This window comes from Dermacentor albipictus, unplaced genomic scaffold, assembly GCF_038994185.2.
Source record: "Dermacentor albipictus isolate Rhodes 1998 colony unplaced genomic scaffold, USDA_Dalb.pri_finalv2 scaffold_25, whole genome shotgun sequence".
Lineage (NCBI taxonomy): Eukaryota > Metazoa > Arthropoda > Arachnida > Ixodida > Ixodidae > Dermacentor > Dermacentor albipictus.
Window position 1 is genome coordinate 1,829,795 of NW_027225579.1, and position 18,281 is coordinate 1,848,075.

The window sequence follows — 18,281 nt, forward strand, 5'->3', positions numbered from 1 at the left end:
CATTAGTGTATTTTTTATTTACATGGTCCAAGAGCGGCACAAGTTGTCTTACGTTTTTGCCTATTTTGAAGGGACACAAAGTGCATGTTATAAGTCTCCTAATATGCACAGCACAATGTTTACTGCAATAATTTTATTCATGTTCCTGAATAATAAACAAAATATTAAACTGAAAGCTCCTTTATAAGGTGCCTTCTGTGGGCTCGACAGGAGAGCAGTGAGGGCACTGATACTACTGTTGCGGAGCAGCCCTCTGGACCTTTGCCACACTCTCAAAAGCACGTGCCTGGCGCTCGCCTACTGCCACCAGGCGGTTGAGTGGCTCCAGCAGCAGAATGTTTTGCTGCAAAAAAGTGTATTGGAATGAATCAGCCACGGACAAACCATTATTTACAAAGAAAAATGCTCGTTGCACTATTAGTACCAAGTGCCCTTAAATGTGGAAGCCTCTAGTGTAGTATGCATAGTAAAACAATGCGTTGGGACAACATTGCTTTATTTTTCAAAACTGGGGTTTTCTTTTTCAGAGCCAATTGTCATGTTGATTAGTGTGCCAGCAGCTGAGGTGGCCCTGCACCTTCACGAGTCTCTACTGTCAGCACCACAAACCTATTTTTGTTCGCTGCAAAACAAATGCCTCACCCTACAATCCCGTCTTATACGAGCTGATTGCATCCTATGCCTACAAACATCATATTCTTGTCCCATTACGCAATTTTCTACCATCCTTGGCTGTAGTTCTCTCTCCTTGACATTCATTCTGTAATGCTTATGTAATCACCTGATATGAATTGGCAACAAGTGATCGAATACGTGCATGGCCTGCCTGCCGATTCCTTTCTTTTTTAATCTCAACTAGCATATCAGTTGCCACGGTTTACTACGCCACTGTCTTCCTGCCTTAATGCTATCTGCAACAATTTTTGTTACTTCGCTTTCTACACAGTCCTTGACATCTCAAGTTTCTTTGTTAACCTCCAGGTTTATGTCCCATATTGCATAACCGGTGGAATGCAATGATTCTAGACTTTTTTCAAGGATATCGGTAACGTGGCGATCACGATTCGGTAATGCCTTCCATGTGCTGTTCAACCCATGAAATTTTTGTATAAGTTTCCTGCTTTATATCAGTACTTGCTATTGATATTTCACTTGGATAAAGATACTCTTCCATAAATTTTCTAGCTTAATGTCACTCATGAATTTCTGTTGCCTTACCAAGTTAGTGGAGGTTACCTTCATCTATTCCATATTTTCGCGGGCCCACTTGCACGTAAAAGCACGAACACTCATTGGTTCTCACTGCCTTCTTTAAACTGCTGGACATTCAGTTCGTTACTACGAAAGTGACTTAATCCGTGCACTCTTATTATGCTAAATATGAAACAGTAGAAATATACTTATCTGCAGTTTGTCGAAGTCTCCTTCACTGTGTTGGTAGCGAGATCCATCGTCGGTACCACCTCGTCGCTTCGTAGCTATATAGGATGTCTACCTTTTGCCCACACAATGTAATGTTCGTGACGCTCGCAGTCACGCAGAGTGGAGGAACTCGGCGCACTCGCAGAAGCAGCACCGGACAAGTTGTTTCTTCAGCACTTCGCCGTGAACAGTAGGTGCGCGTTGCGATCTGTAAAATCGCCGAAGCTATTGGCAGTCTTACCGGGTGCACGGGAAGATTGCCCACGGAGGAACAGAACTATCCAAGAAATAGTGGCCTTCGTCGAGCCTGATCACTACGTCGCGCACTGCAAGCTCGTTGTACGGGTTTGTTTACACTGGGCCTCCCTGATGCTTAGCCGCCATGCTTGCCCGGTGAATGGATGTGATGACGCCGCTCCCTCGTGGTATAATGCGAAGGGTACTAAATTACAAATTAGTCTAAGACGCATTCAGTGCACATCTCGTAAGCTTCAAAATGCTTCTAAACCACGTTAAAGTAACTAATAATATTGTACTAAATGCATTTGTTTTACAACTTGCTTCTGCATGTAATGCACTCGGTGGAACGACAAACAAGTGAAAGAAGGCACGACCATGCACCGACGGTATGATCACGTGAGCCCCAGTTTGTCGACCGCCCAGAAGGCAACGCCCAAGAAATGATAGCCAGCCAGAGTGAATCTAGATAAACCAATGAAACTGGAGGCTTGTCGAAAGATAAACTGTGTCTCGGTACCATTCGTGCTTTCATTTTGGGGTGTCGCCAGAGCTCGTGAAGATCCCGAGTTTCGCCAAACTCGGCGCATCCTGCATAGCGCCCATGGTAGGTTATTTGCCCGGGTAGCCGGCCGCCCACCGCAATGAATAAGAGCAACTACTCCGCACCCGACTCCAAATAGCGAGCGTCGGTATCACCAGAATTCACGACCGCAGAAATGACTACCACTGCCTAAACTATCTTTGAAGAAAGTTTGGTCTCACCTTGCAATGTCGACGTGTCGCACACCAGGGCACGCAACGCTCGGTAACCATTCTCTCTGCGGGTGAAGTTTGCCCTCAAGTTTTCTGAACAACGAGTCAAGCCGGCGTAGCAGTTGGAGGTCTCCGTCAAGTGACTGCAAGGTCACCTGTATCGTTAAAGTTCGCTGTGCACCGACTTTTTATAGCATCAATGTGCCATGCTGTTTTTCTTAATCAATATTACTATTATGAAATATATGTGTATGAAGGTTGGTATCAGGAGTGATGCCACCTACTGCTCGTCTGTAGAACCAACAGTAACTTTTAAAAATAGGCCGGCTCCAACAAACGATTCAAAAAGACTGTCGCAGTAAGTAACGCACGGTGTGCTATCACTTCCCGCGACTCGTTTGGAAGCAAAAGCATGAAATACGGTGCACCACGCAAGCAATTCCTAAAACATAACATTTAGCAAACTGAGCTTGCTCTTAAAAAAAGTGGCTCTTAAAAAAGCTTTGCCACTTGAACAGATATCTCAAACGGATGGAGATTACCTGCACTCAGATCAAATTGCAGTGTTAGCAAAAAAAATAAAAAAAATCAGTTTCGCCGTACGGGCGAAGCAATAAATGCGATAGCAGCATGTTAGAACATTACACAAAGTGTAATATTCGTAACTGTAGGAGCAGTATCAATTAAAGTAAACCTAAGCTGACAAAGTAAAAACGAGCTATTGTGCAAGGGTTCTTCTGTTTGAATTTTGCAATCGGACAATTTCCTGTACGTTTACTATTAAAGGCTAACGTCTTTCTTAGCGAATTCACCACCACTTTTCCTTATTGGGTATGTTTCAAATCTATTTGAAACATCTTTGGGCACCCATGCATTTTTACACACATGCCTCTGCACTAAAGGACTTGATGCTGAATGGCCTATCGTTCGTGAATGTGGAGAGTAGGTTCCGAGCTTACGAAATAAATCCAAGGACACCTAAGCAATTCTTATGAGTTGTGAATGCGAAAGCATTAGTGTCCAATGAAACGCCGCTGAGCGGTTCTTCCAGTTATGAACTCCTCGCGGGCAAGCGAGCGTTTTGAGACGCTTGGCAAACGCCACCTAGGTAGCCCAAGGCCGGTGCACTTCGATCCATGACGTCACGCTACCTTGCCTAACTGCCACAGAATCTAATGGCAACGCTTCCCGGGTAAGCCCCGGTAATTTTGACGTCACCATTTTCGTCACGCCGGGATTGGTAATGGAAATTTCGGTCCAGGTAGCATGATGTCATAAAGCGCACAACGCGGCTATCTAGGAGGCGCTAATTTAGCCGAGTGGGTAAGACACTCGACTTCTCAGCGCAGGGTCGTAGGTTCCAAGCTCAGTACCGGCGACGCTTTTCCTTTCGAATTCATTCCGTGATTTTTATGCATTAATTTCATTATAGCGTTTGCCAAAGCCAAGTTAGAGCGCAGCCGAGAGCTTGCGCGGAGAAGGAACACGCAGATATCACAGGCTTCCGAGTGCGAGAGTGAGGGTCACGTGGCATCGCGGCGATGCCCTCTCCCCTCCCGCAACCCCTGGCACGCCAGCGCAGCAGCAGATGTTCCCTATCTCCAGCTCCGCTCTTTCGAGACACGGACGTGACGTGGGTGTCGTAGCCAATGGGAATTTGGGTGCTGTTTCACTGCTACACAAACCGGCTTTTTCGCTCAATGAGCTATATTTGATGCTTTCGCCTTAATTAATAACCGTGCCTTCCTTTCCGAGAAGCCGACGCGCCAGGCTTTGATTGATGGACGCCGCCATGCTTCTGCGGAAGTTATTACCGACTTTTATTCGAACGGGGTATTTGTAACTAGTAGGAGTGATATCGTGCCTCACTCGCTGGTCTTCATTGATGTTTCTGGGGACCATAATACCAAGCCACCACAGTACTTTGCATCTGTTATAACTCATCTAACTTACGAAAACTGTTCACTCATAAACGGTCCTTTTACTGAAAAGGAGGTAGAAGTTTCCATTGATTAGTTACCTATGTCAAGGACTACCGGTCCTGACGGGATTTCAGGTGAATTTTGCAAGACATTTAGGTCCATGCTTACGCCTGTTCTATTAAAGATATCTTTAATGAGTTCTGAATTGGAAACTTTACCACCGTCTTTCACAAAAACCATACAGTGTCAATACGTAAATGTACTAACATACAAAGAACGACGTTCTTCTCAGGGCTATATAGACCGGTTACATTGTCAAACGCTGACTACAAGATTTTTCAAAAAAAAGTATGTCTTATCGTTTGCAGGTAGCGATGTGAATTTTTTTTTGTCCTTATCAAACATGTGGCAAAAAGGGTCACACAAACTAACATACACGTCGTTCGTATGGTCCTTGAGTACTGTTCCACTTCTTATGAGCAACTTACAATGCTTCATATTGCGCGTGTATTCTATGCAGACGACGACGACGATGGGAGCACTTACGGACTCCGCCTAGTGGGTCAGAGTGAGATTGGGTGATGACGAAGAAGACGTGTCTCTGCTCTGTTTGTTTTTGAACAGATTGTCCTGTCGTTCGTAAAGAACGTCTCCCTGTGTTCTGCCCGCGTTGTACCGCGACACTGGTGGAGGTGCGGGGTACTGAGCGCGTCTGACGCGTCGGAGTCCTTCTGGGAGTCGTTCATCTAGCCCGGACGCACTGTCACCAGTTACGACACCCGTGCATCGCTTTAATCGTCGACTGCTAGGCCTTGCCCCGGAGTTCTCCGCTCTTCAACCACCTCTCTCCAGGAGCTGCAGACATATCGCAATGGCCGAAACCAGTCCACCACAAGCACCCCAAACCAGTCGGTTTCCCAATCCACAACAGGTAACCGTTCTGCATCCGCTGGTTCCCGATCGCTATCGTGGTGCAGTCTTCGAAGACATTGAAAACTGGCTGGACAAGTATGAACGCGTTGCACAGATAAATCAGTGGACTGAGCAGCAAAAGCTATCCCACGTCTATTTCGCCCTTGACGACAGTGGCCGTACTTGGTTCGAGAACCGCGAGGGTAGCCTCACGAGCTGGCATGACTTGCGGCAGAGGATCGCGGAAACTTGCGAGTGCCGACCGACGCGACCGCGCCCAGCTAATGATGGAGCTACGCGTGCAACAACCTAATGAGTCGGTAACAATGTTTGCCGAGGACATGGCCCGCCTCTTTCGTAGAGCCGACCCGAACATGACCGAAGATAGGAAGTTGCGCTACCTCACGCGAGGTGTAAAAGAGCAGTTGTTCGTGGGGCTTGTGCGAAATGCGCCAGTCACTGTCGCTGAGTTTATCAAAAAGGCTACGGCTATTGAGCGGGTCCTTCATCAAAGATTCAGGCAATACGATCGACTGTCCACCAGCACTACAATCAATGCCGCCGCAGTAACTTCCGAGTATCAGAACTTCTTGCGTGAGTTGGTCAGAGAGCTCATCAAAGAGGAAATTCAAAAGATCATGACACCGACACTAGATAGACCCGTCGCGTCAATCACCGAAGTGGTGCGTGAAGAAATCCGGCAGGCGTTCCCGGCAACCGATGTTCAAGACCACCAGCGACCCCTGAGTTACACCGCCGCTGTCCGATGTCCACCACCGGTTGCAACCACATCGTCGTACCACCAACCTCCGACAGCCGCTCCTTGGTCGCCGCCACAAGAGGAGGCTTCGAAGCACGCAGCCGTTATGCCGCTTCAGTCATACCGCCAGCCGTCGTTCGCCGCGTCTTGGTCACCGCCGCAAAACGACGCTACGGGACGGCCGCAGTTTCGGAGAACTGATGCATGGCGCACTGTCGATAGGCGCACACTCTGTTTTAACTGCGGAGGCGCCGGCCATATTTCGCGTCATTGCTGGCATCGTGACACATCATTTCGACCTCTTCGTCCATGGTCCTATGGTCGACGTGCAAATGACGCCATGCTGCGCCGCGACGACGCTGCTTTTCAGGGACCCCCATTAGCGCATCCGAATGACGAATCCGTGCCCAATGATCGGTCCGGTTTCGGCCGTCGGTCGCGCTCTCCAACCCCTCCACGTCAGATTGCTTCATCTACTGGACGTACTTTTGCGGAGCTCCGAGTACGAAGGTCGCCCAGCCCCCGTCGGGGAAACTGAAGGCGGCGGCCTCTGGGGGCAAGGTTGTAGGCCCGCCGCAAGACACTAAAAAGCCCCCAACATTCTCGCTGCAGAATGACGTGAAGCCAATAAACAGTGAAGAAATTGTGAGCGCCGACATTGATGTTTTCGTGGATAGACAGCCGGTGACAGCGTTAGTCAACACTGGTGCCGACTTCTCTATATAGAGTCAGGAACTCGTCCTCCGCCTGAAAAAAGTAAAGACGCCATGGACGGGACCTCACATAAGGACGGCAGGCGGCCAATTACTGATGCCTATTGGAAGATGTACTGCTAGAGTTAACATCGGGGATCCTTCTTTTGTGGCCGCTTTCATCGCCCTTCCTGTATGCTGCAAAGATTTGATTATTGCAATGGACTTCCTAAAAGAATATGGCGCCGTAATTAACATCCCGGACCACATGGTGACGTTTTATAAGAGCTCCGGTTTAGTCCATTGATTATCGCCGCAACACAACTCACTTCGTCTAACAGAACACGACGTCGTCATCCCCCCTCGATCGCGTGCCCTTGTTTCGGTAGCATGTGACACACCGTTCCGTTGTGAAGGAGTTGCCGACCAAATAACCACGTTGTTGTTTACTCACGGTATCTCGGTCGCACGAGCAATCGTGAATGTCACCGACGGGCGCACAAACCTGTTGCTAACAAATTTTAGCCCAGAGCGACGGCACCTTCCCAAGGGCACGGCTGTGGCTTATTTTGACGCCGTTGCGGATGTTCGTGGCTCCTGTTCACTACTCGAAGAAGCGCCTACGCAAGACCCAGCTCCTGTACTTGACGTTAGCACTGCTTTGTCGCAGCACGAACGAGAGCGGCTTCTCACGCTATTGTCGAAGTTCAACGACTGCTTTGCGTCAACGTCCAGCGTCGGTCGGACGCCTCTAACAAAGCACCGAATAATTACAGAGGATACGGCAAAACCAATTAACCAAAATCCATATCGTGTGTCTCCTAGAGAACGTGAAGCCATGCAACAACAAGTGATAATAATGCTTGAAGATGACGTGATCCAACCATCAACGAGTCTCTGGGCATCTCCTGTAGTTCTGGTCAAGAAAAAAGATGGCAGCTTGCGTTTATGTGTGGACTACCGAAAGCTAAATAAGGTGACAAAGAAAGACGTATACCCGCTTCCCCGTATAGATGATTCACTCGACAGGCTTCGACAGGCACGTTACTTCTCTTCAATGGACTTAAAAAGCGGATATTGGCAAATCGAAGTAGACCCCAGAGATCGTGAAAAAACTGCTTTCATGACGCCAAACGGCCTATACGAATTTAAAGTGTTGCCTTTCGGATTGTGTTCTGCCCCTGCTACGTTCCAACGCCTCATGGATACTGTACTTTCGGGTCTGAAGTGGAAAACCTGCTTAGTGTATCTCGACGACGTCATCGTAATCTCCGCAACGTTTGAAGAACACCTCGAACGGCTTGAAGCGGCTCTGCAGTCCATACGGTCCGCCGGCCTCACCCTGAAGCCGCAGAAGTGCCACTTTGGCTTCGCGGAACTGCAGTTTCTCGGTCACGTCGTCAGCCACGCAGGTGTCCGGCCGGATCCTGAAAAATTTGCAGCCGTCGCACAGTTTCCCGTACCATCCGATAAAAAGGCTGTCAGGTGCTTCCTCGGCCTCTGTGCCTATTACCGGCGGTTTATTGCAGACTTGGCGCGCATTGCGTCGCCGTTAAATCGCCTGACAAGAGACGACGTTGCTTTTGTATGGGGCGACGAAGAGCAAGGTGCATTCAACGACTTGCGGCAACGTCTCCAGACACCTCCAATGCTTGCTTACTTTGATGAGACCACTCCTACATTGCTCCACACTGATGCCAGCAATGTTGGCTTGGGAGCTGTTCTTGTGCAGCGGCAGGAGGGCACAGAAAGAGTACTTGCCTATGCAAGTAGAACACTCTCATGTACAGAGGCTAATTACTCCACAACTGAGAAATAATGCCTCGCCGTGGTATGGGCGGTTATGAAATTTCGCGGATATTTGTATGGCCGCCACTTCACGGTTATCAGCGACCACCATTCACTACGTTGGTTGGCAGACCTTAAAGATCCTTCTGGACGACTGGTGCGTTGGAGCCTAAGGCTGCAAGAGTTTGACATGACTGTCACGTACAAGTCGGGGAAACGACATACGGATGCTGACTGCTTGTCTCGATCGCCGATAGAGTCACCTGCTCCGCCAAAAGAAGAGGACTCAGCATTTCTTTGTGTTATGGACACATCCGCCATCGCGCAACAACAACGGAACGACCCTGAGTTGCTTGAACTAATTAATTACTTGGAGGGAAGATCTGCGAAACCACCTAGAGTTTTCGCAAGAGGACTGTTGTCGTTTTGTTTACGGGCCAAGGTCCTTTACAAAAAAAAACTTTTCTTCGACCGGGTCCCCCTATCTGCTTGTCATTCCTGCAGCTCTTCGTACGGAAGTACTTCAAGCTTGCCACAGCGAGGTGACTTCTGATCACTTAGGCTACACGCGAACATTAGCCAGTGTGCAGCAAAGGTACTACTGGCCCAGACTTACCACCGCCGTGAAACATCACGTTCGCACTTGTCTCGACTGCCAGAGGCGCGAGTCGCCTCCGACGAAACCAGCCGGCCTCCTACAACCCGTCCAGGTCCCTCGAAGACCATTTGATCAAATTGGAATGGATATTTTGGGCCCACTTCCTACTTCTAATGCAGGCAATCGCTTTGTTATCGTCGCAACCGACTATCTCACACGTTACGCTGAAGCAAAGGCAATCCAGAGCAGCACAGCAGCCGAGGTAGCACGCTTTTTCATTGAGCATGTTGTGTTGCGACACGACGCACCAACCGTCGTAATAACAGACAGAGGAACCGCATTCACGGCTGCACCTTTAGATCACGTCTTGCTACTAAGTGGAACGGCCCATGGAAAGTCAACCGCCTACCATCCACAAACCAATGGGTTAACAGAGCGCCTAAACAAAACCATTGAAGACACGCTATCAATGTACGTGGATGTCGAACATAAAAATTGAGACGACATCCTACCGTATATCACATTTGCATATAACACGGCGAAACAACTGACGACGCGCATGACTCCGTTCACCCTTGTTCACGGACGAGATGTAGGAACGATGCGGGGTGCGATGCTTCCACACGACTTTGACGACACTGATACGGACGCCGATGTGTTTACGCAACGCGCAGAAGAAGCTCGGCAGCTCGCGCGCTTGCGGATCTGCCAGCAACAAGTCTACGACGCAGGCCGCTACGATCTTCACCGTAGAATAGTTACCTATGAAGTCGACGACAGAGTATTGGTTTGGACACCCATCCGGAAACGAGGCCTCTCCGAGAAACTGTTAAGGCGATACTTCGGACCATATCGGGTATTGCGGCGACTCAGTGATGTCACCTACGAGGTCATTCCCGATAATCCCAACTCTACGCGGCGCCGCACACACCGTCCTGAACGTTGTCCACGTCCACGTTGTCCGCATGAAGCCGTATGTGAGCGACCTGAATTATGCTAGCGGCCTTTACTTCCGCAACTGACATTTCTTGTCTAGCATCGGGACGATGCTCTCGTAGGGAGGGTCAAATGACGCGTGTATTCTATGCAGACGACGACGACGATGGGAGCGCTAACGGACTCCGCCTAGTGGGTAAGAGTGAGATTGGGTGATGACGAAGAAGATGTGCCTCTGCTCTGTTTGTTTTTGAACAGATTGTCCTGTCGTTCGTGAAGAACGTCTCCCTGAGTTCTGTCCGCGTTGTACCGCGACAATATTGACCTCGCAAAAACATTTGATTGGGTCAGACATTTCTTTTTGTTTTATCTTCAAAAACATGCCTAATGGTGGCTCCACAGGGCTTAATGGCTTTCGTCGTTGTTGTAGTCATTGTACAACTCGCTTTGTTGTCATTGGTATCCTCTCGAAGCCCGCGTCCACATTCGTTCTGGAGTGAAACAAGGATGTCTTGTGTCGCCGCTTTTCTGCGTCCTATACTTGGAACCACTCTTTTTAAGCAATTCGAGCTGCAGTAACATTCGTGATTTAATTATTCTAGGTAATCAGGTAAAAGTCTTTCAATTCACTGGTGATATCACATTCTTCTGCAAGGGCAAGCCCAGCATCGATAAAACTTTTTTTATCATAAGGTTAGTTTGCTACTGTCTCTGGTGCGCAAATGAATAACTCTAAAAGCTCAGTCCTATAGTTTGTATCTTGGGTCATTACACCATCACATTATTTTGGCATTCAATGGCTTTGTGGTACACCTAAATATCTAAGTGTTTCACTGCGTCCCTACAAGTTAGGCGCACACTACTGTAGAGTACGCGGTCCAGCCCTTGAGCGCTACACAAATACATTTGCATCGCACCGTCTTTCAACATTTGGAGGAGCAGAAGCCTGCAATATGATTTTGGCAGCCAAGTTTTCTGCGTATTTCATGTTCTTCACTGCCGAGGGGCAAGGCATTACACTAAACGTTCTCACATAATTTTTCAACATTTATATGGTCTTCATGTTTTGAACCTGCAAGAAGAGATAACATTTTTCGACCAGTGAGTGCTGCAGGGTCTGGATTAGTGCATTGGCATGTGCAACAGTTAGTATCACGGTTTCTCTTTTTTCGAAATAGCCCGTATCCGATTGTAGGAGCCTTCTTGCTGGTTAACCTGGTGGCGCGGTCTTCCAATTTCCTTTCTAGACTTTGTTTATGGGTCTTCATGCGTGAGGTTTACTTTGCGCCGTAAGCTGCTTTGGGTTATATCCAATAGCCGTTTCGGTTGGCGATGATGTCCGCCACCAGGTATAAGAAAATACCAAGTTCCAGCCGGGATCGATTCCGGCCTTCTGCGCGGGAGTCGGCTACTCAACCAAAGGGCCACGCCAACGTTTGCTAGCCCCTGCGGAAGCATGCCCTATACAGGCGTCCTAGCGTGCAAGTAGTAATGCAATGTATGATGCGCACCGCGTAGCGTCCATACGTGCACATTTGCATTGGAGTTGCGTATCATTACGCACGTGGCGTGCCATGCCGCAGTTGCGCCATATCGTGACATGCTCGTGCCACTTGTCAAGTGCCACTTGTCACTTGTCACGTGTCACGTGTAGACGCCCTTTAGGGAGCCTATACAGCAATTCCAATCGTATAGAGTTACTTCTATAGGCTCCCTTTAGGAAGCCTGTACAGTAATTTTCGACACGGTATGTGGGATGCACGCCGCATAGCGTCAATACGTGCAAACTTTGCGTTGTAGTTGCGTTGTATTCCACCAGGTGTCAAGACATGTCGCAGTTGCAAGGCGAAGCAATAGCACCCACCAGTTCTAAGGGATGAAGCTACATCAACATCATCAACATTGTATCGTGCCACGTATCAGGAGATCTGACACGTGTGCCGCGTAGTCTCGATACCTGTGTTTGCCCTTCGGTACGCGTTATGGCGCCTTCTCTCAAGGTAAGAACCGCAGCTGAAAAAGCAACTCGTAGAGCTGCGCGTGCGGGTGGAACCAGGCTACGTCGTGGCTCAGCAGACCGCTAGCAGAGAGCAGCACAAGTCGCAGGTCGCCGTCGACGCCGGGCGGACAGTTCAGTTCGTTCTCGTGAAAACGACGCTAAGAGGCATTGCTGTAAAGACCCTCTAACGCGTGCTGTCGAAAATCCGGCCCGACAACTTCACCGCTGAAGACTTTAGGTGCATGCTGCAGAATATGCGGCCCCGCCGCTTCGCCGCGAGGACCCCCATGTGCGTGCTGCCGAAAATCTGGCATAACACGTTCTTCGCGAACAACCTCACATGCGTGCCCCCGAAAATCAGGCACGTGTGTCTCAATTAATATCTGCAAATTAAACCACTGCTTTACTGTACTCAGCACTGTACTCAGTACTTGCAGTTACCTTCTTTAAGCAGTTTACTACGGTCTCCTATGGAGCCGCTCCTGCAGCTTGCGCTGCGACTGTGCTGCGTGTGCCGCGCAGGCCTGTGGCTTTTTTTATGCGGACGCGTCAAATGGCCCATTGAGCGAAAACGACGGTCTGTGAAACAGCAGCGAAACAGCAGGCAAATTCCCATTAGCTGCGAAGCCACGTCCGAGCGCGCCTCGATGTAGCAGAGAATGGGGGAGGGGACATCTACGGCACTGGCGCACCAGGTGTTGCGTGAGGGGAGAGGGCGTCACCGCGACGCCACGCACCAGTCGCTCTCCGAAACCTGTGCTATCTGCACGTTCCTCGTACGCAGGAGCTCTCGCCTGCGTTCTAAGTGCGCCTTGGTAAGGCCAAATGAAAACGCGCCAAGCGTCTCAACACGCTCGCGCGCCCGTGAGTAGTTCATAACTCGAAGGACCGGTGGCGGTGTTCAATTGGCCAATAATACTTTCGCATTCACAGCTCATAAGAAGTGCTTGTGTTTCCTCGGGTTTTTTAAATTTGTTCTCTGACTGTTCGTCTTTCTAAAGATTATTCGTTCACAATGTCGCAAAGATCTTTACAAAGATTTAATATCGACGTTGCTCCCGCCGCCGTTTTATTGGTGAATATCCATGAGATTACCAGGACATGGTGTAGTTGCAAGAATGAGCAAACAGCCACTTCCCCCTTTCTACCCAACCTTTTTTGTGTCGAAATTACACATTGAAACGTTGCCAATTAAAACATGACCTCGCAAAAAGAATATTTTCGTTTCGTCAATTAACTGTCGCTTTCGTAACATGCCCGAAAGCATAGAACACTGCTTTATTGATTGTAAATATGTCATTTTATTATGTGATTCCCTCCATAGAAATTTGAAGAAAGACTTTGATCTAAATTCTCACAGTATCCGATGTCTTGTTCTTACGTGTGATGACGTACCATTCGAAATGCTTTTACTGATAAGCCTGCATAGACATGGAAAACACGTATGCAAGAGCAAATTGCAGAAAGAATAATTTCCTCAAAAGCGCATTTGTCTCAGATGTTTAAGCACTTCAAGGACATTTGCGATCAAAATCAATGTCAGCCGGATCGGTTTGCACTGTTGATTAGGTGTTTTCCTTTCAAGTTTTTGTTGGGATGGAAGGTGCCGCTTTGTATGACGTTTTGTTTGTATGTGCCACTCGTTGACCTGTCATTCGTTAGCACCATCCAGTGCTCAAAATATTCTAAATATTTCTTGTACATACATCATTTCATTCATTGCAAGAAATTGCGCGTAAAAAAGTGCATTCGCGGCGCAGCTCGCTAGAGGGCGGGCTAATGTGCTTGAAGAAGCCGTGTGACCTAGTTCGATTCCGGTCATCACGGGCAATGTTGTCTCGATTGTTGAAGAGGCCACGGTAAACGGCTATATCCACATGGTCGCCCAGTAAAAAAAAAAAAAAATGAGTGAAGTAGCCGAACAATGCGATAGAATTGATCGTAGACTGTACGCCCGCTCTCAAATCAAAGGCTGCATACTTCTCCGTACATTCATGAAATTGCCCACTCTTAGTCCGAGGTATAGTGACGTGGTCATGACAACATTCAACATTAAGTAATTTGTGTCCTTCAAAAATATTTCCGGTCAGCTGTAGATGCAGGAGGATCGAACGCCTTTAGAAAGTGCTAAAGATTTGTTCCACCTGTTCGCCGATTCTGAACGGTTTGAGAGCTGACCAAACAATTTTTTTTTTCATTTTCAAGGTTACATCAGTGTTATTAAAACATCCTACATATATTACATACCTGCACGCTTTCCTGTAAGCTTCCGCATCGGATCGGCCTTCACTGTTCTCTAGACGTATTATCCAGCTTAGGAGCCTTCTGTATTGTTGGTAGCAGGAATATATTTCATACGTTGAGCAACCCTTCAGCTCTTCAAATGGTGGCAAATCTATAGTGTGGAAGGGAAAGAGGGTGTTCATACATCACAATGAAACGATCATTTCTGTTGAACAAGATAAGGTAGCCAGCCAGATATCTGCGTTGAAACGTTGACACTAATATATCGATGCCTCCACAACTTTGTTGTGCATTGTATAGGTGTGAAAACAGTTGATCATTCTCTTCCCTCAGGAGCCATGCAAAGCGACGACACCGCCCACGTATACACATCGTGGCATTCTGTCCCACGAGGGCGACAATGCTCAACTGCTTGAAAGAGAAAAAGTATGATTGCAAATTTAAATGTTACTGGCAAGTTAAACGGGATTTGCGAAGATGTGCTTCGTGAATATTAGAAACATTATTCTTGCCTTGAGCAGTCTTGGTAAACGCCGAAAGAACGCAAGAGTGATAAAAATGGCCCATACATGTGAACTGAATTTTAAAACCTTGACGTCTTACAAACCTACCAGCGCTGCACTTGGGGTGTGCAATTGGAAACAGAAGCTTTGTCCTTCATTTTCTGTTTTAATAAGGAACATTTTCCAGCTCACTAAACGGATAACAGAGCTTTCTAATATATTTCACGAGCGTTATTGCACCTTCTATATCACATACTGCCCTTCCTAGCTCAAGCTGTAAGCGTACAATAATCGCGCCAGGATAAACCTTGAATACGCTCCTATCGTATACAGGGTGATTATTTTTAAGTTTTATGCTTAAAATAGCATGTTGTAGATAACGTAATTCTAGTGTCATCTTGGAAATTAATTTCCAACTTGGATACGTCTTGCAAGCTCAGCGGCTACAATACGTAAATTACAATATGTGCCGTAAGGTAATTAAGTAAGAAGCTAATTATTGAATTTTTGTTAATTTATTGAATATATGTTTTGGTTCCTCGTTTTACTAATGTCCGAAGTAAATGTTAGACCGTTGGTGCGATGTCTGCTGGAGGGAACATTCGCAGCTACAAGCGACAAATCTCCTCTCGAGAAGTAAAAGAAATGTGAGTCGTGTCTGTTTGTGGAAGTTGCGCCTCCTGATAGTGAAGTGGAAAGACTAGGCTACTCTTTTTCCACATACCTATCATGACTTAGCCGCTGGTCTCTACCAAAGGGACCCTTTAGCTTCTTACTGCTGCATTCGTGCGGCTTTTTCAACAACTTATATCTGAACTACCCACAGTCCAACGCTATCCTTGAAGCAAACAAGACGACGTCAGCGCCACCCAGTAAATATGAGAACAAGCCGTGCGCTAAAAGGACACTAATGAAGAAGAAGCAGACACGCTCAATCATCCGCTTTTGATTGGCCGCTCTCTTTAAGATTTCCTGACTACATACCAGTGTTTTTAGCTGAATTTCTGGCGGTTACATTGGCTCTACGAAAAGTGAACTCATCAATCTCGAAAGTGGTAACAGTAACGTATTCTTTACCTTTATGTTCAGCTCTTATTGCAAATAGTGGCTCACGTAATTCACGTACATTTCATTGCCTAATACCCTCTCACTTAACACTAATGAGATTTGTATGGGTACCTGGTCATGAAGGATTAGTTATAAATGAATGGGCTGTCTGCTTGGCGAGAGCTGCTCTTAGTGGTCCAATTCTCTCTATCATTCCTGTATCAGCTTTCATAACTGCTGCTAGGTTCAGGCGACGGGCAGTCATACAAAACTCCTGGAACCTATCATTAACGAATTTATCTGATTACCAACACCTCCTATTCCCTTGAAGCAGAAATTTCTGCCGCAATAAAAAAAATGAAGTCCTGTTTACCAAATTGAATACCTATGTTAAACTGTTATCTGCATCGATCTGGTTTGGCACCCTCCTCCTTGTGCTCATATACTGCGGTGAGGACGAAACAATAGAACACTTATTCCTGTCATGTCGCTGCCTTTTATCATTAAGAAAACACACTTTAGAAGGAAAATTTCATGGTGCCTGATTGAATATAACGATTCCCTATATTCTGTCTTTCGGAGCCTCTTCTCTGGGTCATTATCATGGGGATGTTGGTGCAGCTGTCTTGAGATATATAACTGAATCAGGACGATTTCCTAGCTAAATTCTTAAATTTTATCTGAATTTAGTCTTTTCAGCTATTCAACATTTCGCAACAATGCTTCTTTTAGACTCACATAATCATTTTCACAGATCACCCGTTTCTTGGCCAATCTCCCTTAGCGGGTATAAGCCACTCTAGAAGGCAAGCAACTAAGCAAGCAAGCAATCATCCTCTAGTTTTTCCAAGGATCTACATTAACGTCTACGCCAAGCTATCGAAATAGCACTGGTGTCTAGTAAAACAACGTTTTGGCGTCTTACTTCTGGATTCGCTCGGCTTTCTTGATATTTACGTTTAGGTTACCCCATTATCCCAGCCCGCGAATAGAAGCAAAGTGCCTCGAGCGGCCAGTCGCGCGGCAGTGTTGCGTGAATTTCAGAGCTTCTTTCACGCACGAAAAAACACTTTTATGTAGCACGTACTTAGCAGCAGAAAGCTGTATCGGCAGTTTTTCATGTCGCTCTACAATTTTCTCATTGACACTTTTCATGTAATCATTATATGAGAGGTTGATTGATTAAGAATAATTATCTAGTTAGGCGGAATGAAGAAACAATCTGAGTATCTCCAAGCGACGGCAAACAACATTACCTTGGTTCTTTCCGGCTACGTGACATTCTCATATTTTTTAACCCTGGCTAGAGTTAGCTGGGGCACCATGTGCACGCTAACGATAGCACACCGGAAACAACAGACTTTTCTCCCATGCTTTGAAGGTGTTCTTGACACACTGGACGTTAAATTAACCTTTATAAAGTCAAATAGCTAACGATTATTAGTAATATTATAAAAGCACGAAAGGTACTGCATGCTTGCTGTGGCTGTTCACGGCATACACTTAATTTCTTCCGTTTAGAAAACATTCCTGAGAAAAAAATAAACAAAGAAAACGGTCCATTTTAGCTGGGACACCCCATGTGTAGTGCGCGAGCGCCTGAATGCTCACCTGCAGCGCCTACAATTCGATTGCGTTTGGAACATGATTGCTTCCGTGCGCTCAGCTGGCGCGCACACCAGTTGTTCGCGATCAAACTTGTGCATTTCGCTATACGCGGGTTTATCACCAACCTGGCGCAGCTTTGCAGTCCACAATCATTCATCTGTTTTTAACTATAGGCCACTGAACTCAGAGCTAGACACGTACGCTCTTCTCCTCCAGTCTCCGAAATACTCACCCTCTACTTGAGCGCCGACCATATGAGAAATCAGCACCACAAACAGGGCACTTGCCAGGATGAGTCGAGAACACATTGACGGCAGCATGGCGGGGCTCCGAGGACGAAGACACTGGGCGTGCCGGCGTTCTCGAGTGAGAGGCGACACGCTGTTGACGATGAGTGCGGCCGCCGCCGTTTTATCGACGCGTCGCGTGCATACGCAAGCGGAAACATTTATCTCTCCAACGCGACACCATTTGCTTGCTGAATCTTAGTGCGACGGCCGCGAGGAGCCGTCAGAACCCACTGCCAAGGTCGATCCAAATAAGTCGCGAAGCTTCGGGCAGAGAGCGGTGAAGAACAAATTGTCACCGACGTAATAAGCGAGGGTGGTTATGGGAGCTGCGATTGAAGCGCTACTATGTGATGCGGGAACAAAGATCGGGAAAGAAAAAGGTGCTTCTTAATTAAAACGAGACTCAGTCAGATGAACTTAAGGAAAAGAAAATGTCCATTCAATGTTAAGTGCGCGTTACGAGAAAAGACAGCTCTATTTTACTTTGTCATGAGAAATGAATTCCTTTCAATTCTCCCACACAACATGGTAGCGTTTCGACCCCACCTATCCACCCAAGACGTGATG

The 18,281-nt window shown here is 47.2% G+C and overlaps 1 protein-coding gene across 1 annotated transcript in view; it reads right to left on the reverse strand.

Moving 5' to 3' along the window:
- The window catches only part of LOC135914809 (uncharacterized), a 36,811-nt gene extending 18,849 nt beyond the window's left edge, over nucleotides 1-17,962 (reverse strand). Inside the window, exons 1-3 of the mRNA XM_065447736.2 lie at nucleotides 17,657-17,962; nucleotides 14,270-14,417; nucleotides 2,425-2,558 (exon numbers count right to left, since the gene is read on the reverse strand). Of these exons, the coding sequence (XP_065303808.1) occupies nucleotides 2,425-2,558; nucleotides 14,270-14,417; nucleotides 17,657-17,744 (370 nt within the window). The 5' untranslated portion in view covers nucleotides 17,745-17,962. The remainder of the gene's footprint in view (nucleotides 1-2,424; nucleotides 2,559-14,269; nucleotides 14,418-17,656) is intronic.
- Between the last annotated feature and the right edge of the window lie 319 nt (nucleotides 17,963-18,281).